At 31.7% G+C, this 27812-nt stretch overlaps 1 protein-coding gene across 14 annotated transcripts in view; it reads left to right on the top strand.

Moving 5' to 3' along the window:
• The first annotated feature begins 392 nt into the window (after positions 1-392).
• The window catches only part of PAN3 (Poly(A) specific ribonuclease subunit PAN3), a 63992-nt gene continuing 36572 nt past the window's right edge, over positions 393-27812 (top strand). For 2 of the 14 annotated variants that reach the window (XM_085812929.1, XM_085812940.1), the window contains exons 1-9: positions 2069-2085; positions 2334-2427; positions 9017-9127; positions 13714-13849; positions 16410-16552; positions 16683-16712; positions 18557-18730; positions 18815-18872; positions 24351-24509. In XM_085812929.1, the coding sequence (XP_085669055.1) occupies positions 2084-2085; positions 2334-2427; positions 9017-9127; positions 13714-13849; positions 16410-16552; positions 16683-16712; positions 18557-18730; positions 18815-18872; positions 24351-24509 (907 nt within the window). In that variant the 5' untranslated portion in view covers positions 2069-2083. Of the gene's footprint in view, positions 679-950; positions 1023-1699; positions 1755-1844; positions 1911-2002; positions 2086-2333; positions 2428-9016; positions 9166-13713; positions 13850-16409; positions 16553-16682; positions 16713-18556; positions 18731-18814; positions 18873-24350; positions 24510-27812 lie in introns of those variants that run through there. The other 12 variants (XM_035369664.2, XM_035369663.2, XM_035369669.2 and 9 more) reach the window with 12 other exon arrangements.

A 27812-nucleotide genomic window follows, 5' to 3' on the forward strand; every position in this document is an offset into this window, starting at 1 on the left:
TTGGTACGAAATGTGTCTTCTGTTAAAATGTGTCTTTCTGTTAGAAATTAAAATAAAACTAAAATATCTGTTTTGTAAAAATTTTAATTGATTTATTTACAAAAAATTGTAACACCAAGAAATCCAGCGTCATTCGTATGCTACAAAAAAATCCCTCATTTCTTCAAAAAAAATTAAATGATTTACTTATTAAATTAAATTAAGAATAAATAAAAATTGCTATTGCAATTAACAGAAGGGGGAGAAATATGATTACGAGGATTTATTGTCTGCGTTCAACCAACACCGACTCTACTTGTAGAGTTAGTGTTCGTTCAACTCGTTTTCCTTCTTTTCTACCTGCTTGATAGGTCAGCTGAGAATATGAAACTAGTTTGCATTCAGTGGCAACGAGTGGCTTTGTCTGCTTCGCACAACTGTTTGTTGAGCTTTTCGTGAATGGATTGAATTTTTATTGTTTGTTAAATGGAAGATGAGTACGTTTTGTATAGTTTAGCTCAGAAATCAGTTTTTAAATGTGTATATTTTTTTAATGGCGCTTAAATTAAGGAAGTCTGAAAAATATTTTATTTATTATATTTAATGAAACGTTTACTGGCTGTTATGTTTCCAGATGTACTGTAGTTAATCTGGTAAATACACAGAACTGACAGTTTATAATTCAAGTATGCTGATGATGTAAGCCCCAATTGTTTATATTTAAATTTTCATTTTGATGCATTTTAAAAGTATGTTATTGTCATTTTTAAATTTATGAGACTTATTCTCTTTAACCTTTATGACTTAATAGCATTTTTGCAATAATAGCGTTTTAAAAACGTCTTTATCTGTTAGAAATCACCTCAAATTTTTTTCATGTAAGGTATTTAAAGTAATTTATTGTTTTCTGCTGTTGTAATGTATATATATTTGCATATTACATCATAACATATTTTATTTATATTTTGTAGCTTCTCATTGCTTTTAAGTCTGTGTTTGCTTATAACAGACGTTTCGTCATGAAGCTAACTTCACATTTTAAGGTACTGTTAAAAAAAGCTTTCTTTTAATTCATTAGATACTGTAGGTTAAATTTATATATTGAAGATTTCTCTATGATGATTTTTTTAACGTTTTCTTATCTTTACAGTTTAAGGAATACTAAAAGCATCTGTTTTACTGGGTACCCTCCTGTGGCTGGCCCATCAGCTTGGCCACAGGGGATTTTATTTTTTTCATTCCTAGAATATATGAATTTATTATATATGTGACACTTTGAAGAATTCTCTAATTAACAGTATTCTGGACATTATTTCATTTGAATTATTTGTAATTAAGTATTTGCCTCATACAATTTCATTTTTTTATACTATTAAATTTTTATCTCTATTTTTTTTTTTTTTTTTTTAAATTCTAAATAGATCAATACTGTGATTAGATATTATTTAATTTTAATGTTAAAACTGTTAACAGAAAAAACTCCATTAATCATAAAAATTTATTTATGACTCATTAAATAAGTCTAACACAAAATGAAATACACTGTTTGCCATTAAGCTCCATTGGAATTAGGACAACATCAATATAAATGGATTTTATTCATCATTGTATATTTATTTATTTTCCTTCTTGGAATGAATTATTTTCAAGACTAAAATGACAGAAAGTTTTGTAGAGGTCAAGATAAATAAGTTATAAAAGTTTTAAATATTCTTCATAGATGCTATGATTGTGATCTCCCATCATACCGAGTCTTTAAGAAAAACTTTAATTATGTAAGTCTTGAATCATAATTGTGCTTATTTTGCTTGTTATTATAAAATATTCTATGAATATTTTGTTTAATTTAAATTGTTCTTTTAAAGCAACATGAGAAAGTTTGTCGGTGACCTCTGACTGCTGGTATATCTTTACTGAATGGGTCTTAACAGGTATAAATATTTATATTTTATGTCATTTTTTCTTTGTTATGTGCATTTGAAAATAATAACAGTGGTTTTTAATATTTATTTTATTTTTACAGGTGCTAAGATGGAGCATATGTTTCAGACATTTTCTTCACCCACCTCTGTTCCCCCTGAATCAAAATTACAAACATACTTGAATGTATGAGACTATGCTTAATATATTTCTTTATTGCTCGTGCTTTAATGTAGGGTCATATAAAAGTTTTCTTGCTTCATTTAAAATTTAGAAATAAATGCTCTGTATTTTCTTAATATTCAGTTTTTCTGCTGTATGACAGTACTTTGGTCAAAAAGCACTTGCAGTGTTAGAAAGTATAAATAGGAAAGAATCGCTTTTTACTGTTTTTTATGCATTACGTATATAAAGGGGTACTATTCTGTTTCAAGGGCCGTAAAAAGTCGCCAAATTATCGTTGATGCCAATGCTGCCAAAAAGAATTGCGGCAACCCTAATAATTGCTACAAGAAAGGAAGTATAATAGTAAGTAACTACCTAAGATTGATGTTTTAATTAAGATGAAAGGTTAATTTCATATAATACTTTTTTATTATTATAATTTGTATGAAAAAGGCTAAACATGACTGAATGGAAGCATAAGAATAAATAACTATTTCAGATCATTATTATAATTTATATAAAAATTGCTAAACAGAACTGAATCGATGCCTGCATTGCTATTTCGCTACCGACTTATCGCTAAAGCATATTTCATAATGAATGATGCCTTTTCTTTGAAAATATTCTCGGTAAAGTGCAGAATCGCTTACTTATTTGTTTGCCGCTTTTTACAAGGGTAAAAACAATGGGATTTTTGTCAATTTTTTTTTACTTTTTAAGTGAAAATAGGTCGATGTGTACATAGATAAAGTCAAGGGTGTGTGCAGTGCCATTTTTGTGCAATTCTGAATTTTTTTTTTTTTTTAAGTCAAAAGAAGTCAATGTGCACATGGATACCGAGTATGGGCAATTCTTAAAAATGCTTCAAGCAGTGGATGATTCTGTACTTTACCCAAAATTCTATTGCCGACTTTTCGTCATGGGCAATTCCCAAATTGTTAAATCCGTAGGATATCAAAAAAGGATTTAAAAATTAAACTAGTATTTCAATGGTGTCTTAAGAAATATAGAACTATATAAACTTACGCAATCTGAAATCAACGCGTATGCTAGATTTGGCGCACTGCGCATACATTTTCACTGCAATTTTCTTACAGCCCTCAAAACAGAATAGTACCTATAAAGATTTATTTTTAAAATGCATAGTGAGAGAGATGAGTGAGAAACTTGAAAGAGTATGTGCATAAAGAAGTGAAGTTTTTTCCTTAGCATTTCATGTAGTGATACAGGCAGCTGCTATATGTCATAAAATAATGAAATACACTGAGGTGCCACTGAATTATGGATAGCTAGTCAATAACAAGTTGGGCCTCCTCTGGCCTTTATAATGGCTGCCAAATGACGAAGCATATATTCAATAAGTTTCTGGAAGCATTCTACGAGAATGGCTTGCCAAACATTGCATAGAGCTGTCTATAATTTAGGAAGAGTCGGCAGTGTTGTGTGATGAGGTTTCAAACCTTTCTCCAAAACGTTGGAGCTTTTAAGTAGCCAATTTGTGACAGAGAAGTTAGAAGATTGTTCATCCAACCAGGCAGTAGCCAACCAGGACCTGTAAGAGGTACAGTTATCTTGCTGGGATACTCTATTTCCATGTGAATGACAGGACAACATAAATGGATGGAGATGTTCACCCAGCAACTCTACGTACCGAATCATCTGAGGGAGGTTGGTACAAGTACCAAATATCCCAAACGCTGCCAAGAGAAAACATCCCAGATCATGATTAAGCTGCCATGGCCTTGTACAGTTTTAATCTACCATACAGGGTTCATGGCTTCATGAGTCTGACGCCATATTATCAGCCTCCCATCAGTATTAATTAGTGGGAATCGAGACTCGTCACTCTTGCAACTCATTTCAAGTCCACTAGAGTCTATTCTCTGTATTCTCTTGCCTAGGCAAGAAGTTCAGCTCGATGTCATGCATTCAGCAAAGGTACTCTCGTGGGTATATGGCTTTTGAAGCCCATATGGTAAAGTGAGCTTTGCATGATCCTTTTACTGACTGTACAACTGTTGCCCTGATTCAGTTGGGTGGTAATTTGAGCTAATGTTTGGCTTCATTGAGTATTTACAATATGGTTGAGCCATCTCACACCATACTTGTTCTAGGTTAATTGTCCTTTACAATTTGCTCGATTGCTAGTTCCCCCTCCCCAACCATCAGCGTATTGGTATACTGTGGACCATGAAAATCCTAGCCCGCTAAGGATTTTGGAAATGGCCTATGCTTTGAGTGCCTACTCTCTGTCCGAGATTGAAGTTGTCTAAATCTGAAGTTTTACCCATACTGGTAATTGAAGCAACTGATTAACAACAACCATAGTACTAGCAATATGTGCATTTACCACATCTTCATCACGTGAGCACAGATGCCGTGCAGCACTATAAAATTTGCATAGCAATGTCTATTCCTAATTCAATGGCACTTCAGTGTATATACATAATATATAGAAGTGGCAAAATAAATATGATCAGTTAACAAAATGACTGCATCTGCAGTGGAGAATGCATATTTTGCTAATAAGCTCATGTAAAATACTGTATTTTGCAGTTTCTGTGAAATGAATTTTAGCAATTCATGAAATTTTTGTAGCTAAGGTGAGAAATATGAAGGTCATCTTTGTTGTTGGTTTTTTTTTTGGATGATGTTGGTTAGGTTTTATTTGAGTATAATAAAGAACATGAAGCCTGAAATAAATGCCTTGAAGACTTTTTAAAGGAAACTGACGTGTATTCACATTACACACATGGGGGAAACCAACCTTGCAGCCAGCTTGTTCATTTGTGTTCAGATCCAAAATAAACTGTACTCACTCTTTGACTACTTAGCCGCTGGTGGAGTTTGGATGCTAATGGAATTTATTCACTTGTTCATCAGGTGCATGAGGTTGCCTAGGTTCTTTGAACAAAAACAAATTTATGCTTTTAAATTTCTTATGCAAGCTGTAGATAGATTTTCTACTTCAGAGTGGCTTTACAGGTTTGATTAAATTATAAATTAAACTTTAGTAACATCTTTCATTGGTGTGCTCATTTTGTGTACTGAATGATGTGACATGCAGTGATTGCCATATCTGCATGCACATACCCTTTCAAATTTTGCAGTATCTTTCACAGGTCACTGTATATAAATTATCAAATCCATGTATGCTTCTATTGCAGTAACATTAAATATATATGGCATATCTCATTAAGCAGCTGACCTGTGTGTACTTTAGAAGCCTGATTTAAACTGCCATAAAATGTTATAGTGTAAATATTTCATTTTAAAATTCTATTGACTATCATTATAATTTACCCTTGAAATGTGTGGAGGGCTGGCATTGTGCATTTTCAAATCTATGTTTTCTTTTTTGGCTCTTCAGAAACTTAATAATTAATATCCTATCATTTATCGGAAGCCTTGCCAATGACTTGCTGTGTATTCTCTTTGCTATGTGTATTATATATGCTGTATTCTTGTTTTTAAATAAGTTGGAGAATGGAATATATTTTAAGAGGCAAAATCACAAGCAAGAGAAAATGCATCTGTGGTTCTAACCTGCATTTAGTAATATCGCTAGTTTACATCAGGTCCTTATTCAAGTAAAAGTTGTCATCTGTATTGATTAGATTATATGTAGAATGCTGTAATTGATATGTATGCTGTGTTGTTACTTATCTCACTTGAATAACAGTAACACTAGAACAAGCTCACGTAATTCATTGTGGCAAGGAGAGCAAGACTGCACCTGTCGTTGGCAAAAGCACCATACAAGTGACAGTACAACTTCGCTCTGTTCCAACCCCAATTTCAGAGAGAAGCACTTTGGGGGACAGGTCCGAGGGTCTCCCACTCCTCTTTCCCTATCATTAATCTCTCGAGATGACTTTAGGCTTGTCACATATTTAGAGTGCCCCCATGTCACAATGACACAATACATTTACAAATATCATGCCCTCGCCGGGATTCCAACCCGGGCCCTTCAGTATAGCTGTAGGCTTCCCTAACCACTATACCATCTGGGTAGCAATATGCATACTACTAACATTTGATGTCAGAAATGAAATGTTTGAGAAATTACTGTGCATATCAAGTCATTTTCTTAAAATGTTACATTTTTTTTTTTTTTTTCTCTTTTTGCATGCTTCTAATAATAACATTTATTCTCTGAGTAAAAAAAATTTTTTTTAGTCCAAAGGGACTTTGTCCCTGAAGGACTATTGTTTTCCTTTTGCGATTTTGCGTTGATTCACTATAAATGTCCGTTTCACTTTTCAAACTATTGCCACCAAACGTTAAAAGTCCTGCATTATATTTGAAGAAATTAAATTATGAAAAGTCTGCGTAAATGTATTTATATTTCTCGCATTGTGATCAAACAACGGTACATAGAGCTATCGAAGTTTGAATGATGTAATCCTCCTACGAATATAGGCATGTGGAAGCCCAAATTTGAAATTTGTTTTATTATCAATTTCATATTTTATAAAACTTTTAGCGAATTTTTGATTAACAAACTCAAGGATTTCATAGCGAGCAATGGCAACGTTGTACAGAAAAAACAATTTTATCTCCAGCGCGCAATTCTCTGTATTGAAAATTCTAAAGATATGCTCATTTTTAAACTATATTGCTTTCGAACTGAATTTTATGGTTTAAGTGCAAAGAACGTGATATTTAATAAATAAATGTAACACACAAATGTTTAAAAAAATGCCCCTTTGTAATTTAAAATCTGAAACCTTTCATTTTTAAAATTTTATTTATTTTTTTTTTTAATGTTTGTCTGTGTTGTATATGGCTTGCGGTAATATAACAGACTTAATGAATATTACTTAGGCATTCGGAAGAATGAGCTTTACTTCAGTGCTTCGTGATAAATTTTTAAGTGCAGCCAACAGCATGTATCACGCAACCAAAACACCTAGGGTCACCTTTATTAGGATTTATTAGTACAGAATTATTTTAGCCACACAGTCTGTATTACTGTAAATTGTATGGTTTTATCTATTTAAGTTATTTCCTGTGGGGACATGTGAAATATGGAAATGTTTGTACATGAACATAGCGAACATAAGTTCTCATAGATTTGTTAGTGAAATATGAAATAGGTTGTTAGATGTGCCATGGGGTTTAAAATTTTATGTGCCTAGGATGCACAACCCCTTTTTTACTTCCTTGTACGAAGTAAAAAGGAAATATTGTAATCGCGAAAAGTTTCAGGCAGCATATTTCAACAAAAATATCCATTTTGACCGCTATCGAATGCAATTTAACGATGTTTTTGCGTGACTTCTGTACGTAAAAACAGAATAAAAGACTCTTTTCCTCCCAAAAAATTATAAAACTGCTTCAAAATGAATTTTGAAGAAAATTTTGTGTGACGTCTGTACGTATGTATCTCACATAACTCAAAAACGAATACCCTCAGAATGTTGAAATTTTGTATATAGGACTGCTATAACATGTAGATGTGCACCTCGTATTTTGGTTGCAATCGGCCGCACCGAATGTATATAAATATATTTGTATATATATCCATTCTGTTGCCCAGCTGAGTGATCTCAGTTTCTTTACTCTTATATATCTGTAAATTGTGCATTTTTTGCTTTAAAAATGATTGGATTATGTTGCTCTTATCTTCCGATTAAGGTTTTTATACCTTTAGTAAATCTGCAAGCAATATTTGTAAAATTATCAACAATTTGAAAGCTGTTTTAAGTGCGGTTAAGCCTAATTTTTAAGTAATATGGCGGACATATTTGTTTACATTTGAAACAGCAGAATAGTAGCTTCGTTGCCAATCTAGAGAGACTAAGCTTCACAACAACAAAGTAAACGCCTTCATTTATTATTTCGAATTAAATCATGCTTAATCCTTTCTGGAATTTTTTTGAGGAAATAAGTGTTTAAGATTTACTTCGTAATTTTTAATATAGATATTTTGAGTTTTTATATATTTTTACATTGTTGCAAAGTAAGAACTGAATTAATTGAATGAGAAATACTCAATTGTCTGTGAAAAACTGTTTCTTTTTTGTTTGGTTTGGTTATTTTCTTTTATACATCGTTTTAGATTTATTACAGTATTTGAATAGAACATGTGGCAACGATTAGATAATTCTTCAAATGATATAAATTTATATGCATTCTGAGTTATAATATGGATGAAATGTAAGGCTGTTAAGTGAACCTAGCACCAGAGTGTCGCTATGGTAAACAAATATAGTGAATTTTAAAGAGTGCATTTATTATATTGTGGTTTATGCGCTATCGACCAAGTAGATTTAATTCAATCCAATAAGTTTAAATGAAATGCAAGAAAAAATGTGTATACTTTAATATTCCAAACAAGGAAGTCGTGGTGTACACATCAGATTTTTTTTTCTTTTAAGAATTGCACACTATATAATTTGTTTGTTGGTTGTTTCTAAGTTTCTGTAAATCTTCAGAACATTATACAATGTATACATATATATTGTAGGAAAATCTGCATATAAGCAAAATCGCACAATTCAAACATCCGCACTTATAACTTTTAAACTCTCGGCCATCTATGCTGATATATTTCTGCTTTAAAAAAAAATGATATTAAGGTAACTACTTTCTGTGTTATTAATTCATAGGCATCAGATGCATTAAAGGCATGATCTATAGGTTACTCTAATTTAACTTCTGTAGTTGATCAAACTTCCCACTTTATGTCCTGCTTTGTTTCTTAAAATGAAATATTATATTTATGATATGGTACTCATGATGTCTTCTTCATTTCAACATTCCTTTTGCTATTGCACAAGCATGGGAAATTATTTGAAGGAAATTGTCATCTTATGTATAACAATAATTGTAAGCAAAATTTCACTTTAAAAGTGTTACATCACTTTCAAATATATAAATTTCATAATAAATATTTTTTTATCTTATAAGCTTTATATATATATATATATATATATACTGTTTGTAGTCTATTCAAAATACAGTGGAAGATGGTAACTATTTTAGTGATCCTTCATCTGCAACAAGTAGTGAAACAAGTGCAGTCTCTGCTGGTCTTAATGTTGATCTAACCGGAAAGGTAACAGACAATTTATAATAGCTCATCAGTTGCATGAGGTATGCTAAGTTGATACACTTTATGTTTCTTCTACATTTTCCAAACTTTCTGTGAATTCCAATGATCATAAACATTTTCTTATAATAAGAATATATCATTTTATGACATTGCAGGTAATATGATATATTCTTAATTTAACTTTTATATTTTGTAAGCCTGAAATGTGTTAAAATTGGAGAGAGGTGTACAAGAATTATTGGCAATAAAAGTAATTAAAAAAATTCTATTAATAAACTTTAATTCGTTAATTTAATGAAGGTTAATTAACTGTTTTTAGCAAGGCTGTATATACATGGATGGCCTAGAATATTTTTGGTAAAGATATATTTACTGGTGTCTCTTCGCGATTTTGGGCGGTACATGGACACCGAGTGAACTCTACTTGTTATTTTGGCTTTGTGTGCCAGGATAATAAGTCAAAGAATTATATGGACTCAGTATCCATGTACACATTGACCTATTTTCACTTGGAAAAAATTCAGAGAATTGCACAAACTAGCCTGATTTTGTCCATGTACACATCAATCGATATTCACATAAAAAGTCAAAGGAGCAGCCAGCAAAAAAGTATACAATCTCAATAAAGGAAATTCATCTTAGCACTATACAAACCTTATTTACAAGTTTACGTGTGTTCAGTCAAACAAAAGTCCTTAACAGTATCCAAAAACTTCCTAAAATTATCTGAACTAGAATCTATATGCTGGCAACGTCACATAAATTCATAAAAATAAGAGTAAAAAATATCCTCTGTAGAGCCTAGGAGGTTAGGCACTACGGTATCATCTGACATTCGACCGTATGCATTTCCTTCCTGCAAACGGATACTTAATAATGGCTACTAAGTAAACCTTTATACACCAATCAATTAATGCTTTTTTCCCTTTCATTTCAAATCGTACAGAAACTTCAAATTAATCTTACTACAGTCAGCCATTTTACCATGTGAACCATAAAATAACAACTTCTTATCCAAAATCTGACACACACGTTTCAAACCTTTTCCCATTATTCAAATCCACCGCAATCATGCAATCAATTACGTCATAATAGGGTTTCCATAGTATTCAACTACTCAGGTTGCCATAAATGAAACAACAACTTGGCAATAGTCCTAGGGGCACCGTTAAATCTACTAACCCATATTTTTTTTAACATTAAGAAAGTGTATATATATATGCATCTTGAAGTATGTCCAAGAAATTAAGGAAATATATTAAAGTGCATAAATTGCCATATTAAGTACCAGGGGCATTAAAATTTAGAAAATATCTTTCTCATGGCAGGTTTGGGAAATTTAGGATTTCTTAGCTAAATCCTTGTCTGGTCAGAAAGTTAAATGTTTTGCGTTTGCTATTTTTACTGCCATATATTTCATCAAGCTGCAGATTTTGTTTTTAGCAATTTCCTGATCAAATGGTATTTAATTTTAGTGTCCTTATGTTTGAGAGACAACTGTAAAATTTTATTTTCAAATGAAATTATATCTGTGAAATTATGTTTGGGATGCTTAAGAGTTGTGCAGATATTTTCAAAAGTTAGGGAGTATTATTGAGTGACAAGAACTTCTGTGTGTTTTCCATTTTATTGACTATATATTCTCAAAGGATTTCTTAAAAAATCATTACAAAATATTCTGGTAGTTCATTTAGTATAACTTTAGAGAAAAGTTATTTTTGTTTTCCAAATGGCTTGTATAGCATTTTAACTGCTGTCTTTATATACAGGTGATACATCTTCTGTTAGACAGTCTGTCGATTGCTTATATATGTACACTGAAGAAATATTGATTATATTATCTCCTAAGATTAATTTTAGTAGAATTATCTAAAAAGAGTGAATCCATAGTTAGTAAGTTTGATTCCAAAAATTGTTTTAAAGTAACTTGAATGTAAATTGTTAAAAATGTTTAACGGGGACTTGAATTAAATCATGAATAACAAAATTTCAATTGTAAAAAGAAATTAAATTAAAAGCAAGTAATCATTGCCATTGATCGGAAATTAGTTGACTTTTCAAGGGGAACAAACCAACTCCCATTCAATGAACAATATTGTCCTTTACTCAAGGACAAAGGCGATGCCAAACTGGCAAATTAAGTTAGGCCAAATATTTCCGTGAATTGAAGGGATCAAGAACTAATGCAGAGCACCAAAGAACTCATTCTGATTAAGCATTTTCGCTAATTCAGTTTCGAGTGAAAAGCAATTTATGCAGTAAAATTGATAAATTACTTGAGTAATTGTCCCCCAACACCCTTGTGTTTATGCATTTTAATTCAAAACTATTTGTAAAAAATTAAACTTAAATTTCCAGTTTGGCTTTGCCTTATTACTTGAGTAAAGGACCTTCGTATTTTTTTCTTAATTATTGTTCATTGAACAGGAGTTGATTTGTTCCCCTTGAAAAGTCAGCTAATTTCCGATCAATGGCAATGATTACTTGCTTTTAATTTAATTTCTTTTTACAATTGAAATTTTGTTATTCATGATTTAATTCAAGTCCCCGTTAAACATTTTTAACAATTTTCGGAATTAAACTCACTAACTATGGATTCACTCTTTTTAGATAATTCTACTAAAACTAATCTTAGGAGATAATATAATCAATATTTCTTTAGTAAATAAATTATTATTAACTTAATTTGCAGCTATTGTGCAAGTAGTAGAATAACTTGATTTCGCACTAATTTTAATTTAATGAATGAGTGAATTTAAGATAATACAACACATATATATATAAGCAATCGACAGATTGTTTAACAGAAGTTGTATCACCTGATAATATATATGAGTATTATGTATATATATATATAATACATTAGTTTCTAGATTTTTTATAAAAAATTAATTTTTTTTTAAATTTAATTTTTTTAAAAAAAGTTTAATTTAATACTTGACTTTACTTGCTTGTTTCTCAAAAGACTTCATTAGTATTTTCCTTTTAAAACTTTAATTCTTAAATGCTAATTTCTAAGAGTACCACTTTATTGGTATTTCTTTTTGGACATTCTTCACTTTTTACTTTTGGTTTTGGCTTTTACCCTTGCCTGCATGAATGACGAAACACGAATTGAATGATTGGAGAGTTAGGTTTGGAGGCAACTTCCCTTTGATAAGTCTGTCTCCTGCCTGCTCAACAGTCATTCACTTATGCATTGTTTAAAAAATTGTTTGGATTAATTTTAATTTACTAAATTAGTGAATTTATTTTCATGGTTTGTTTTTGCACTTGATTTGCTTATGCTTCTGAATTTAAATGATATTGTAGATTAGTTCGAGAATTAAATCTTTTATATGTTTACACATTTTCTTTTCCTCCTTTAAATTTGCTTTTTTACTTTTATACGTTTTTGTTCAAATTAAAATTTAATTTGATTAAATTTATATAATACTCATATATATTAATTTGTAATGTTAGAATATTATTAAATCATTTTGTTATAAAGTTACTAATTAAATGGCAAATCTCATAATGATAATAATTTTGAAAATGAAGTGGTAAATTTTATTTTCCATTTGAGAAGGAAAAATCATTTCAGGATTAAGAAGCAAAATTCATTAGCTGTCAATAACCATTAATTTAGAAATTATTTCATTCTAATTGTATGACCTCTGAGGTAGGAAGTCCTGGTGTGATTTATGTAATATATATAAATTACAAGGTGTAAATTAGTTATTAGTTAGAAAGAGCGTAATACTTTCTTTGGATTAATTTTTCCCCCTCTGTGCCTTACAAGTTAAATATATTCTTTTAAGAATTAAGTATTTTCTTTATCCTTTTTACGACACACTAACATATTAGGTCTTACAAAGGAAATAATGCAAATGCATATACTTTGCAATTTAATGCTATTTTCCTTGTTTCAGCTTGCTATCCAGCATTGTTCTAGTCATCTTCTGCTGCTGTTTCATTCCATTTCGGCCTCTCAGTCTGGTTTTTCAGATGATTTGTGGCTGTCATCTGCAATGCTGTACTTATGTATATCACGTTACTTACCTTTTTTTCTAACACTGACAGCTTTGGTTTTATAGGACTCGTTTGTTCAAATTGCATACAAATAAAATAGTATCCTGAAAAGTAAAAATCACAAATACTATTAATGTTAAATGTTACATTAAGTTTCATTTAAAGGCTATCTGATTGTTTGACTAAAATTCATTTCTCATCATTAACAAACAAAACTTGTTTGTATTGCACTCAAAATCTTCTCAAATTAAGCTGTAAGATAAAATGTTACTAACTGCTCCTTCCATATTTAATTTCTTTTACTGTTTTCCTGAAGTTTTATCTTTGTTTTTGCACGTGTTTTTGTGGTGATGGAAGTAATTGCAAAGTTAGAAATCTTAAAAATCACATGTAAGCATCCTTCCTAAAAAGAATTTAGTATATTTTATTATTTTCATTAAATTACATGTTTTTGGTAGTATAATAAAATTGATTTTACAGTTGACTCGAAATTTTATAGTTTAAAATGTTAGGTAGCGCTTAAGGCAATTCATTAGGTGCTGAAAAATTGGTGCTATAAATCTTGTTTTTCTTTGTAGGCCATAAACTCAGATGTGGGACAGTTTGGTAATTCTGTCATCGGGCGAATGACACACAGTTTGAGCTCACCGTCTTTCACTCAGTATTCTGTACAGCATCCGCAATATAGCACACCATTTGGCCATTTTGGCATTGGTAAGTTTTATGTGCTGTTCTTATTAAAACTACTTCCAGTAGCTGAGTAGGCAAGACCACTGAACGCTGGCAGTTCTTCTGGAGTTTGAGTTCTGGTGAATTTAATAGTTGCATGAGCATTTTCTTTGCTTTACTCACATATAATGAAATACAGTAATGGGGAAAATTGTTTAAGCCTTTTTTCAAATGTGAATTTTTGAAGTTCAATAGTCCACAACATCACCTTTTTTTTTATGAAAAATTGGTTCTAAATTTCTTACTTTGTCTTTATATATATATATCAGTCGAAAGTTAATTTTATCCAGAAGGCAATGCAGTAAAATTTTTGAAGGATTAATTATGAGAGCAGCAGTTATAAATAAAGAAAGTGAAACAAAGAAAAATCTGAAAGTCTTCGGATTTTATATTATGCCCAAAGGGAGATTTTTTTTTCCATTTACACACACATATGAGGGGGACCCCCAAAAAACAAACTGAGAATGTGCTTCCATTCATAGACATAGTACATAGTTCTCGCTAGATTGCGTTAGTGGAGACATTCATAAAACAACTGTGCGGATGTCGGCAGTTTGTAGATTAATGTTTGAGCACAGTGTTGTGCTTCTGTTATCGTTGTCATGTTCCGCCTGCAAAGTAAATTGGAGTGCTTGAAAAGTGGATGCTTACCAAATGCTTCAAAAGGGTTTTAAGGAGGATGCTATGAGCCGCACCCAAGTTTTCGAGTAGTTTGGGCACTTTAAGCATGATGAGATGAGTGTTGAAGACCGTGCTCATCCATCTTTCAAATTCTTGATACGATGAAAATGTTAAAAAAATCAATGAGGATCGCCGTTTCATGATCAGCCAAACTTCAAAAGAGACAGGTATGAGTTACAGCTGATGCTACCAGATTTTGACCGAGGATTCGCAAACGAGACATGGTTCTGCTAAATTTGTTCCTTGCCTTCTTACGCAGGTTCAAATAAAGATTCAATTGAATTCTAAAAGAAAAAAGATATTGAAAGTGATCCAAACTTTTGGACTGAAATCATTATAGGTAATGAGAGTTGGTATTACGGGTATGGCCCAGAAACCAAGCAAGCGTCAAGCCAGTGGAAGACTGCAACTCTCTCAGATCAAAATAAAGCTATGCAAATGAGGTTGAATGTGAAAATGTTTTTTTTTTTTTTTTTTTTTTTATGTTTGTGGAATTGTGCATCGTGAGTTTGTTTCCCCTGGTCACAGTGTTAACTAGCACTTTTATTTGGAAGTTTTAAGATCTCTGCAAGAAGGTGTGCTGAGGAACAGCCCGGAAGTTGGTCGATCAGGTGACTGGTTCCTTCACAACGCTCCTGCACACACGGCCTTATGAGTGATCCACTATTTGGCCTTTCATGGATGGTATTTCATTCCCCACCCTCTTTATTCACCAGACCTAGCCTCGTGCGACTTTTCCCTGTTTCCAGAAATGAAGAAAAATCTAAAAGGGAAGATTTTTGATGATGTGGGGCTGGTATAAACAGCTTCGCAAAGGGTACTGGACGATATCAAAGTATTCCAGAGATGCTTCAAACAGTGGGAAAAGAGTTGACAAGTGCATCCAGTATAATGGGGACAGTACTTTGAAGATGACTTAAGCAATTTTGTAAAAAAATTTTTTGTAACATTTAATAAATTTTTTATAACAAAAATCCAGTTATTTTTAAGTCCCTCATCGTACACATTTCGAGAGCATTTGGGCTGAAAATATTTAAAAACAACATATCTTTAAAATTTCCAATAGAGAGTCTCACACACTGCAAATAAAAATGTTTTATTCCATACAGTGTTACCACTGCTCGTTTTGAAATCATCAAGTTTAAATATAAAGTAGATAATAAACAAATTGGGTTTCCAGGTGCCTGTATTTAGGTGGGGGACTATATTATTCAAAATTTGATGGCTCTAGGTACTGATTTTTTTTCGCAATATGAAGAACATATGTACACATTCATGCAGGTTCTTTATTATGTGATATTTTTTTCAAATATAATGCAAGGCAATAATAGTTGGTAACAATTATTTGAAAAGTGATTCAACGCTTTTATTGATGCTGTTTTGAGACTGCTAACTATGAAAATGAAATGTAAAAAATTTCTGACCATGTCAGTTAACACTTAATTGTGTTATATTTAGCATATATATAAGCTTATGAAAGTGCTGTGTGTGGCCAGTTTTTGACTTCTGATCTTGATTAATATTCATATCATACAAAGCACTATGCTAAAACTACACCACTACCTCATACCTTATAGTGGTGACATGATTTTGTGTTATCTATTATGACGATTCTGAGATAGAAAAACAGTTCCATTCTACCTTCTAAATTTAATGTTTCAATTCATTACCTAATGCTTAGACATTTGATATAAATGCCTTTGAATTTATGAAAATATTATTATTAATAAGTTGTTGTAAAATGTGAAATAAGATTAATAATATTGAATATGTAAACTATTTTAAATGTTACCTGTTCTATACTTGTTTATAACTTTGGAAGGTAAATTTTTTTTCTGAAGAAATATCATTACTTAATTTCTAGCAGACGTGAACAGCCGCATGTCAAGATGTTCGCCTCAGCAATCTCCACTTCTTAATAAGAGGAATTGCTCACCTGGGCCAAAAGATTTCTCCAATCCAAGCCCTTCTCATGAGCAGTACTTGGCATCAAGTGCTATGTTTCAGGTTATATAATGTTTAATATTTGTGTGTGTATGTATTTTTAATATACAAGGATGTTGAGAAACCTGAAACAGTTGTAATTTTATTGTTTAAATCTGTTATATATTAATGAATATTACATCTGTACTTTTAGGTCACAAATTTTCAAACTTTGAAATATGAGGTAATATATTTGCTCATACTTTCTAAACCACATCTAAGAAGCAAGGATTAATGTAAAAAGTTTCATGATATTGATGTAATTTGATGTGAATTTGAATTATGAAGTTTATGAACACATTCAACTGTCATAATTTATCAAATTCATCTGATTGTGAATTAATATAGTACACTTCCATAGTTATTTCAGTTACATAGTTATTAAAGTTATTTTAAATGACATTACATTTAGAGACAGCTTTGTTGTAACCAATCTAAATGTCTTTTCTGCTTCCTTTCATTTTGTGAGAAATGAAAATGAGAGTCTGAGAAGAGTTTGATACACTTATTTCATAATTTACATTAAGAGTATGTCTTTCTGAGAACTCGTAAAACTTTTTCAGTACATTTATATGTATACAGTATAATGTATCTAGAATGTTATTTGAACAAAATAGTGAATATTACATGGGATATCAATTTCCAAATAATTAGTTGCAAGCCTTTGTTATATACATTTGATTAAAATGATAAAATACCTTGATGATTTAAGGCTTAATAGGTTTATCTACATTCTTATCAATGCTGGTAATTGCATATTTTTTTTTCGGTGCTACTTTGGTAGACGGTTGCACGGATTTTGGCGAGTTTTTGGCAATTTTTCTTTTGGCGAGTAATACGACTTATGGTAAACCCATTGCTGGATAAGTTATTTATGGTAACCGATACTTTGTTGACATTTTATTTAAAAAATAATGTGTGTTATTATGCATAAAATCCGTGTTTTAAATATTATTTATGGCTTTAATACAGTATCTTAGATATTGTATTAAATTGAATTTGGAATACTTATAAAGTCTGTAGCGTTTTGGGAACATAAACTTTTAAAAAGGACTTTTGAAGAATTATCTTCTAGCCTTTGTGAAGCTAAAACAGAGATCAGAAGAAGGGTGTATATAAGACCCTTTTATTGAAGCATAAAATTAACAAATTAAACTTGGGTTACAGGAAGCCAGCACTTCTGGCTTAACAGAAATACATAACGAATGATAATTTCAGGGTGTGATAGGTTAGCCTAACGGCTCACTGAATTCTTTAATGGGCAGGCAGAGCTCTGGTCTATACCGGTAAGACAAGCCTAAAGGTGAGAACCCATTAGCGCCGCTAATGCAAGTTGCTAATAGTCATAGCACAATGTGGCCTGGAATAGGCAGACGTGCTCTAAAACTAACTTCCGAAAATCTTGCTTAGTAGCACTTCATTCTACCTTAATCTGAATAAACTCTATCTCATTTACATTCTGACATGAAAAGAGAGTGATAGGAAAGGCTTTTCAACTTACCACATCACATTTATATCATAGTAGAACATTAAAGAAACTTAGTCTTAATTTGTACATTTTTAACATATTCATTAATTTTAATAATTTATCATCCATTAATTAAAAATTTTTTTGAGATTTTGTATTCATTCCTTTGCATATTTTATAATAATAAGCAAATTGGTGTAAATGTCTAAATGAAGATTTTTGGAATTGTATATAAAAATAGCATGTTGTTTTAAAAACAGTTATTGGCTTTAGAATCTTGCCCTTCTCCCAATAATTATAAGTTTCTCACTTTTAGGAAATAATTTGCACTTTGTTATATAATTTCTCGAAAACCCGATAAAAAAGGCCCATTTTCATTAGTCACTGTAAAATATGTATTAGTCATTTAATTGTTGCAAAGAGAGATTTATATCTCACTAATGATTAAGGCAAGATAGCATTTATGTTCTCTTGTTTATTTTAATGTTTTGCAGATATGCTAATACAATCTTGTTTTAACTCTTAGAGTTGTGTTGTAGTTATTGCTGTTTATAATACAGGAATCTGTTGGTGGAACTACCTATTTTTATTCTCAAGAAGAGACCACTCCTCCTGATATATCCCCTCTTATTTTACCGGATATAAATGTCTATCCAGGAAACCCTTCTCATATTGAACATATGAGACCAAAAGCCAATGCTCCATCTTTTTTCTTGCCAGATGAACTCAGAATGGTAATTGCTGTAAGATATTACTGCTGTTTCATTTACTTATAGCTATATAAAAAAGTTATATGCAATTTTTTAAAAACTTTTTAGGATATATTGCACAGACATCAGCTAACATTAGCTGAAGCCAATCCTGAACAGCATCCAGGTAATTTTCTATTCTTTCTGAGGTTTTAATATATCAGAAATGTTGTATATCTGATAGAAATTTTTTCACCTGTACACTGATGTGTAAAAGATCTTCTAAAATTAAAAATTTAGAAAATTCTCCCCCTTCCTCTCTCTCCCCCTTTTTTAAAAGTAAATCAGGAAAAGGATTTTGATGAAATTTAATAAAAACCTGAATTACGTTCTGATGTCAGAATGGCATAAAAAGTACAATAAACATATTTTCTTCATAAAATGAAATGTGTAAAAAAAAAGTATGTCATTACAGTGGAAAGAGCATTTCATTCTTGAGTGTCATCATCTTGTACAGAAATGCAAGCTCAATTATGATAATAACCATAGAGCATAAACCTGTCTGTTTGAGTATAAATGTTTAGTAACTTTTCTGATGCCAGACTACAAGGTCATATATATGTATCAATCCTAACATCCACTGCCCTGCTATGCAGATGTCAGAGTTCATAAAATCTAAAAAATTTTAACTTTTCAAATGAAAAACTGATTAGTATTAACTTAGAAACATATTGGTAGTAAAAAATAGTTAGTGATGATGATTATAGATGGGTGAATGTCCGATAAAATTAATACTGTACATGTTGCATGCAGTTTGACTTCATCTATGCTATAATTTATTACATTTCTCTAATATGTAAGTTAAATATCACTTCCAAGAAAATTTACAGTCAAGGAAAACCTAATGTATTTCATTTACTTTATCACAGACAGTGGAGTTCTGTCGAGAAATAACTGAAATGCATTATGACAAATGTTTTGCTTTTCAATAATCACGACTTTTGGATTATCAGGATTAAAGTAAACCTTTTTTACCAGTCAAAACATGGTTTAAAGTCTCCAGCACATGGAAAAAAAGAAGCAGGAAAATCTCTACTCTGGAAGCAAATCAGGATATCACGAGGGTATAGTATAGCAACAGGCAAAGTTTCTAAGCTTTTGAGAGGAGATCACTAATATTCCGAAAAGGAGGTCCAAAAACAGCCCTTAGGGCAGTGGATTGCAAAAGCCGAGCCCACTTGCGTTTTGATCATCCTGTCATTTAAAAAGTCAGCAGCAAGTAAAAAAAATATTCATTGGAAGCTTTACTTTTTAAGAAGTTTGAGAATACAAGGCCGCCATGCATTGGTGAAGATGCTTTTTTAGATCAAGGAAAACCAAAATAGTGTGTAAGTTTTCTTTTTAACCTCTCTGAGCAATCTCATTTAATCATAAAAGAACGTCTTCTGTATTCCTCCGAGTTTTAAAATTGTATTGATCACCAGAAGAAAGTCTCCTTGGCACAGATACCAGCAAATTCTGTTAACAAAATGTTTTTCCAAGCAGGAAGTAAGTAAGTGAGCAGCCTATACATGAGAAGAAGAGCAGGAAGTAAGTCTATACATGTAAATGACCAAATGAGAAATGCTAGACTCTTTCATTTAGAAATAAGTATCACCTGAGCATGTTTTTAAACATGTGGAAAGATACCAACATCCTGACAAACATTAAAAGTTTATGGAGAAGGAAACATTACGTGACTCTGTTTAATCAGTCTCTCTGTTTGTCTCATTTGATACAGGTCTAGGCAATTTATTTGGTTCCAGCATATAAATAACTATGTTAAATTCACCACACACACACACAAAGAGAACAAATAAAAATAAGCAATACATGCAGACCAACATTACTCCTTAGGCAAAAAATTTGTCATTGCAGGTATTAATTTTTTTTTTTTTTTTTTTTTACTTATTCCTGCAAAAAAATTGAGAACGGTAAAAGTCAGCAAGCAGCCCTGAAGCTGACGAGGATCTTAAGATGCCCTTGTTGATAATAGAATTGAAATAAAAAGTCTGAAAACTTCAAAATGTAGAATTTTGCAGATTGTTTATGATACATATATATATGTTTTGAATGCTTTAAAAATAATCTTTTCCCTGAATTTTGAACTGTATTTTTTAATATATCTTCTTGAATTTGGAAATCATTTCGCAGTTGTTCCTGATGGTACTTGAATGTTTTGCCATATTTCGTTAAATAACTTATATGTTGTTCCCATTTTCCTTCTTCAAGTCAAAAGCACTTATAATGAATTCCATATATAAAGGAAGTAATTGTTGGCTTTTCAAAGCTTAGTTGGACAGCAAATTACGTTTTTTTTTTTTTTTTTTTTTTTTTTTTTTTTTTTAAATGATCAAAATTTTATATGTTTACAAAATCCTTAGATGATATGTTATGAACAATTATTGAGAAGATGTTAGAGTCAAACCAAATATTATATCCTAATCATATTAAAACTACGTGTTCATCACCGAGAACTGAACTATAGAGTTAACAGAAGTATTTGGTCACTTTACACTAAACTGAAAGACATATCCCCCTCTTTCTCTTTTTTATCAATCCAATAGCGGACACTTGCCTTTTCAACATTTGCCACTCGTAAGGCCACAAGTGGTGGCCATTTTATTGTGGGCGCTCCTAATAAGTAATAATAGTAATATACCTTAGCAAACTTGTCATTAAAGGAGCCATTTTGTTCCACTTGGACTCCATGATAATTTCCTAATTAATGTGCATATTATCAAAGTGAGACATTGTATCTCTTTTGAGTGTAATTAGGAAGTAAGGTAAGAGAAGGATATGCTAATTAGTATTATATATTACAACTTGAAGCAAGATGTGTTATCTGACAGAGGAAAGGGATGGAGTGAGAGTTAAAGCAGTTAATAACTCTTCTCTGGTTTCAGGGGTAAAAGTTATTTCAAGGCCTTAAATAATTTGATTTAGCTATGAATCGTAAACTGGCATTTGTACGTACACAACGGTCTTCTCTTTGAAATTATTATTGGACTAGTTGGATTGCAGATGGTTTATTGTTGTCTTAATAACATGAAGTTTCACTTCTAGTGCCCATGTCAGGATCTGAGATGTTGCTTTAACTCTCTGACTAGCAGAGGAATTCACTAAGAAAGTACAAATTTCCCAAAACTGACATGGGAAAGAAGGATTTTCTTGATTTTAATTCCAAAATATCCCTGGTACTTTAAATCTGAACTTATGTACTTTTAATATATTTCTTTAATTTATTAACACATTTCTAGATGTAGACATATACAGTCAAAAGTCGTTAATACGGACACCCATAATCCGGACCACAAAGCTACAAACTTTCTGCGCATGCGTCACATTGGCGTGTGCACGTAAGACCTTTACGGCTGCGCATATGCGTGTGCGCATGCGCATAATACGTTTACGCATGCGCGTTTAATGTAAAACGGTTGTTATAAGCTAAAATTATCTAATTATCTATTTCAGTTAATGTTGCAGATTGCGTTGTTCCTTAATCTTCAAATTGGATCCGGCTTACAGACTGTTAGAGCAATTTTATAAAAGTAAGCTTGAACTTTCGATTATGTCAAATAGAATTTCCGATGCTGGAGCTCCCAAAGGATCTACAAAGCGAAAGTATGTTTTGATGTCCATCAAACAAAAAATACAATTGCTGCAAAAAATGGATAAAGGCATATCCTTTGTTTCTCTAACCATTCCGAAATCTGTTTATCAATTTCACGCTGCTCTGCTGCGGGGGAGTGGGGAACGCCGCGGCGCGCAATGAATTGGAAGTTGATCTGTCGGCACTATCCTTATTTTCAGAGCAGACGTTTTCATTTTATTTGGCTTATAATTCCTTACTAAATGTAGTAATTCATCTCGATGTACTCCGTCTTTGATATGATTTAAATCAAATTCCTCGTCATTATAATTCGCTTCCGATAGTGAAGAAAGTGACACAGAGGTTATTGAAAACGAAAAAATTTCGATTGACAAATTAGTTGGTATTCCTGCCACAGCAATTATAGGACTTGAACAGCGGAACTTATTAACTGAGCAAGAAATTATGTCTGTTTATAGAATTAAAGAGAAAGTATTATCACATAAAACGAAGCAACTTAAACAACTTACATTGAAAGAAATGTTTAATAAAGTAAACAAATAAATATTAAGCTTTTTTTTTTTGTAAATTTTGATACCCTTTTGATCATAATTGCTCTTTATTTCATAAATTACGGTTTCATATTTTTAATTTTATAATTTCTGCATGCCATCTTACCAGATTTAAACTGATGATCTATAATCCGGAAAAATCGATAATCCGGAATCGTCCGGATTAACAACTTTTGACTGTATATGCTTTCTTAAAGGCCATTATAAAAATATATATTAAGTCATTAATATATGGCTTTGCTGGTCAGAAGATTAATACTTCTAATCATTGTGTTTCTGGCTTATGCATAAGTTCTGTGTATTCATTTAAAGTGTAATTGAATTATATCTGAAACTGCTGATAAGATTTCAGTTTGTGACCTGTTGATGGAATTGTGGATAATAATCGATATTTGATATTTTTATTTCAAAAGAAGCCTGATTCTTTCCATAAGTAGAATCTGGACTGAATTATAAAAACTATGGATTTAATTGAGTATTTACTTTCCTTTTTCCTTTGTGCAAGTAATTGCAAATATTGATCTTGCATAGCTATAGCAGCCGTGTGTCTGTCTACCTTAGGTAAACTTGGGAATGTAAATTTTATTGTTAGTTAGATTTTGCACTTCATGGAATCCAGTACTTGGCTTTTAACCATTAAGATAGTATCTCTTTATTTTGACATGTACTGATGTAAAAAACATGCCTCCTTTTATTTTTTAAGTAATATCCAACCAGTAATATCCAATATAACTATTCCTAATTTTATTACTAAACATTAAACAGCTGTCCTTAAGCAGCTCTTGTATGCTTGCAGCTTTGATGTAATGCAGATAGATTTTCATGCTTTTGCAGACTTATCATTTTACTAATTAAATAATAAAGTTTCGTAAAGATATATAATAGTTTTCAATGAATTACTTTGATTTCTTTATTTTTACTTTCATATATAAAAATTTTTGCATTCAGATTGAAAATCTTTGCCTAGATAGTCAATAGCTATAAATTTTATAATGTATTATATATTTAAGAAGCTTAAAATATGTTGTTATATTGCATTTACCCCTTTATTTTGATATGTTTTTAGGAAATTATTATGTGATATAATTTAATAATATTATTGTCTATGTATATTTGAAAATATTACTTTTTAACAGAATTCTGATTTCAGTGACAGAATTAAATTTTAATATAAAATCGTATGTGAAGTACACAATAAGCTTTTAATTTGAAAAAGTGAAATTTAGAAATGGAAAAACTATTGTGTAATGAACTGCTAAAAAGAAAAAAAGGTGTAAAATGACATATTTAATATGTTCATATAATAAATTACCTAAAAAATTTTCAGGTAAGTTATTCAAAGTAAATTGTATATTTATTGTTATACGAAAAACTGTTTTGCATATTAATGTTAAAGTCTATTTTAAATAAGTAAAGGTAACAGCACATTATAATTTTCATTCGTTTTAATTTTGTTTAATAGATCTTCCATCTGAAGTGGATGCATATCATAAACTATGTCCCCTTGAATCTCCTGTTGGGGAAAGTCCAGCTAAATCATCTACTTTTGGATATGTAACATCTGTATATAAAGCTGCCAATATTAAGACAGGCATCTATTATTGTTTGAGAAGAATCCATGGTAATTTCAGATGTGTTTCTTACCATTTAGTTTTCTCTCATACAAAAATGCAAATTATTATTTTAGGAGATTATATATTACACACATGTTGGGATATTTTATTAGATATTTTGTTAAATGTTCGAGAATAAACATACTCATGAAACACAAACACTAAGCTTTAATGGACTGTAGCTTTATTTCTTTTAACTTCTGTTTGGATGGACACTCTTGTCATCGCATAGGTGCACCTCTCAGCACGCAATCAAGCACACTAATCATGGCCGCTAGCTAACCACGTTGTCGTTTTCTCCCATCGTGGTTGCCAGATCACTTTTGCCTTAACATACTGCCCGGGCTGGGCATTTGTTACATAGTTAACAATGACCAAAATTAAACAGTTTTAAATCACCATATAGTCCAAATCATATATCACAAAATTTAAATTGATACACATGAACAAAAGCAATAAACATAATTAACCACAGAACATGAAATGCACAACATCTAAATTAAAATACAATGCATATATATAACAATTTTTTGAACTCAGGAAATATACATGAAATTATGTCACATCTACTGGTAGTACAGCTAATTTAGTTATTGGTCTTTTTAAAAAACCTGATTTGGTTTTTACAATACAAACTCTAACCTTTTTATCCTTACCATAAATTACCTCTTCTATTTTACCCAGTAACCAAGTCGAAGTGGGCAAAGGGGTAAATGTTGTCTTCCTTTACTAAAACTATAGTGCCCTTTTTAACGTTATCCTTAGAGAAATACCACTTAAATCGTTGCTGTAAATGACTGATGTAATCATTTTGCCATCTTTTCCACAAATATTGTGTTACTTTAGTAGTGCGCTGCCAGCGCTTTAAAGAACTATCAGAAAAATCAGTTAAATCAGGCTCTGTTATTGATGTTAAAGGTCGCCCGACTAGAAAGTGTGCGGGTGTAAGAGCTTCTAAATTATTGGTGTCATTTGACAAAGGGGATATTGGACGTGAATTTAAAATTCCTTCAATCTGGTTCGAAATTGTAAGAAACTCCTCAAATCTAAAAATCAATCTCCCAACTGCACGCTTAAGATAAAACTTAAACGACTTAACACCTGCCTCCCAGATACCTCCAAAGTGAGGAGCCCTGGGAGGGATAAACTTCCAATGAATTCTTTCAGATGTCAGATATTTGGTTAAAAATTCATCAGGGTATTTCAACAAATTGTAGAGTCGCTTCAATTCATTGCTAGCCCCAACAAAATTTCGAGCGTTATCGCTAAATAAGGTTGCGCATTTACCCCTTCTAGAAATAAATCGCTTCAAAGCAGCAATAAATGATTCTGTAGACAAATTTGAAACGATCTCGATGTGGACTGCACAAGTCAAGAGGCAAACAAAAATTGCAACATAAATCTTATGCACTACGCTCTTCTTTTGAGTTGTATACTTTATACCAAAAGGACCACAAAAGTCAACACCAGTATGGTTAAAGGGAAAGGATGGATTCAGTCTCTCTAATGGTAAATTTCCCATCTTTTGATCCAGCAATACTGGTTTTACTTTGGCACACGTAACACATTCTCTTACTATCTTTCTAGCAAGATTACGCCCACTTATCGGCCAAAATTTTTGTCTCACACTATGCAAGAGCGCTTGTGCTCCAGTATGAAAGTTTCGAATATGGTAGTGTAACATAATTAAATGAGTCAGTTTATGATTTTTTGGCAGGACAGCAGGGTGCTTTGTGTTAAAGGGTAAGTTAGCTTCCTGCAGTCTACCACCTACTCTAATAACTTGAGATTCATCTAAAAAGGGACATAAAAATTTTAACTGACTATTTTTACATACTTCCCTTCTCTTACTTAAGTTCTTGAATTCTTCAGGAAAGTTTTGACATTGGACTAAGGAAAGTAATTTATTTTCGCTTAACGAAACCTCATCTACTGTCAGATGACCTACTTGTTTTTCCTTGGATCTACAATTTCTTATAAATTTTAAAACATAAGCAAAAACATTAATTAATTTAGCATAACAATTAGTAATACTAAAAACATAATCCAAAAGAGAATTTTTAACAGTTACGGTCAAATTTACATTAGAAATAAGTTTCAGTTCGCGCACATAGTTCTCATTTGAATTTTCAAAGTTATTATTAACACTATAATTAATGACCTGTTGATGCAGAAAATTTGGTCCTTGAAACCACAAAGAGTTGTCAGCAATAATTTCCGGTCTCAGACCGTGAGAAATTAGGTCAGCTGGATTGTCTGCTGTTCTGACATGTTGCCAACAGAAATCCTTAGTTAGCTCTTGGATACGAGCTACTCTATTTGACACAAACACTTTTAGAAGTAGAAGATGAGGAGATGTAGCAATCCAGGCTAACACAATTGTTGAATCTGTGTACAGAATAACTTTGCCAACATATAAACTCAAAGATGTTATTACCTTACACACAAGTTTGGAAAGCAGCTTTGCTGCACACAACTCCAGACGAGGAATGGTTATTACCTTGATAGGCGATACTCGAGATTTGCTGCAAAGTAAAGTCACTTTAACTTCGCCAATTTTAGAGACACAGCGTAAGTAAATTACTCCACCATATCCAAACTTTGAAGCATCAGCAAAACAGTGGAGCTCAATTTCTTTAATTGCTTCTATTAGAGTGCAACGAGGGACTTTGATTTGTTTCAGCTCTAGTAGGGCCATTTGAAATGTCTCCCATTCTTGTCGCTCTTTGAAAGGAAGTGGATCATCCCACTCTAGATGTAAAAGCCACAGCCTTTGCAGGAATATCTTAGCACGCATGATTACAGGCCCTAGGAAACCTAAAGGATCAAACAGTTTAGCAATATCAGCCAAAACCGTGCGTTTTGTACAGATTTTTGACGAACTAGATACAGTAAAACTAAAAGAGTCTTCTTCTGGATTCCATCTTAAACCCAGAGTCTTTACGGTGCTTTGTGAAGATTCTCCAAAACGATACTCTTGTTTTTCGAATGGAACTTGTTCTAAAAGAATTTTTTCGTTTGAGCACTTGTGCAATTCCATTTTCGCAGATTGTAGCATGTCTATTAACTGCCGCTGCAATTCTACAGCAGAGGTGACATCTTCTGCACCAGACAAAATGTCATCAACATAAAAATCATTGAGTGTCGTTTTAGAAGCCAATGGATACTTATCTTTTTCATCTAAGGCTAACTGCCTCAAAACTCTTGTTGCTAAAAAAGACGCTGATTTTGTTCCATATGTTACCGTAAGTAATTGATAAAGTTTAGATGCATCATTCAACGTATTTTTCCAAAGTATGCATTGAAGTTTT

Source organism: Stegodyphus dumicola, chromosome 1 (assembly GCF_044657685.1).
Source record: "Stegodyphus dumicola isolate Sdum_Otavi_A_Nest chromosome 1, ASM4465768v1".
NCBI lineage: Eukaryota > Metazoa > Arthropoda > Arachnida > Araneae > Eresidae > Stegodyphus > Stegodyphus dumicola.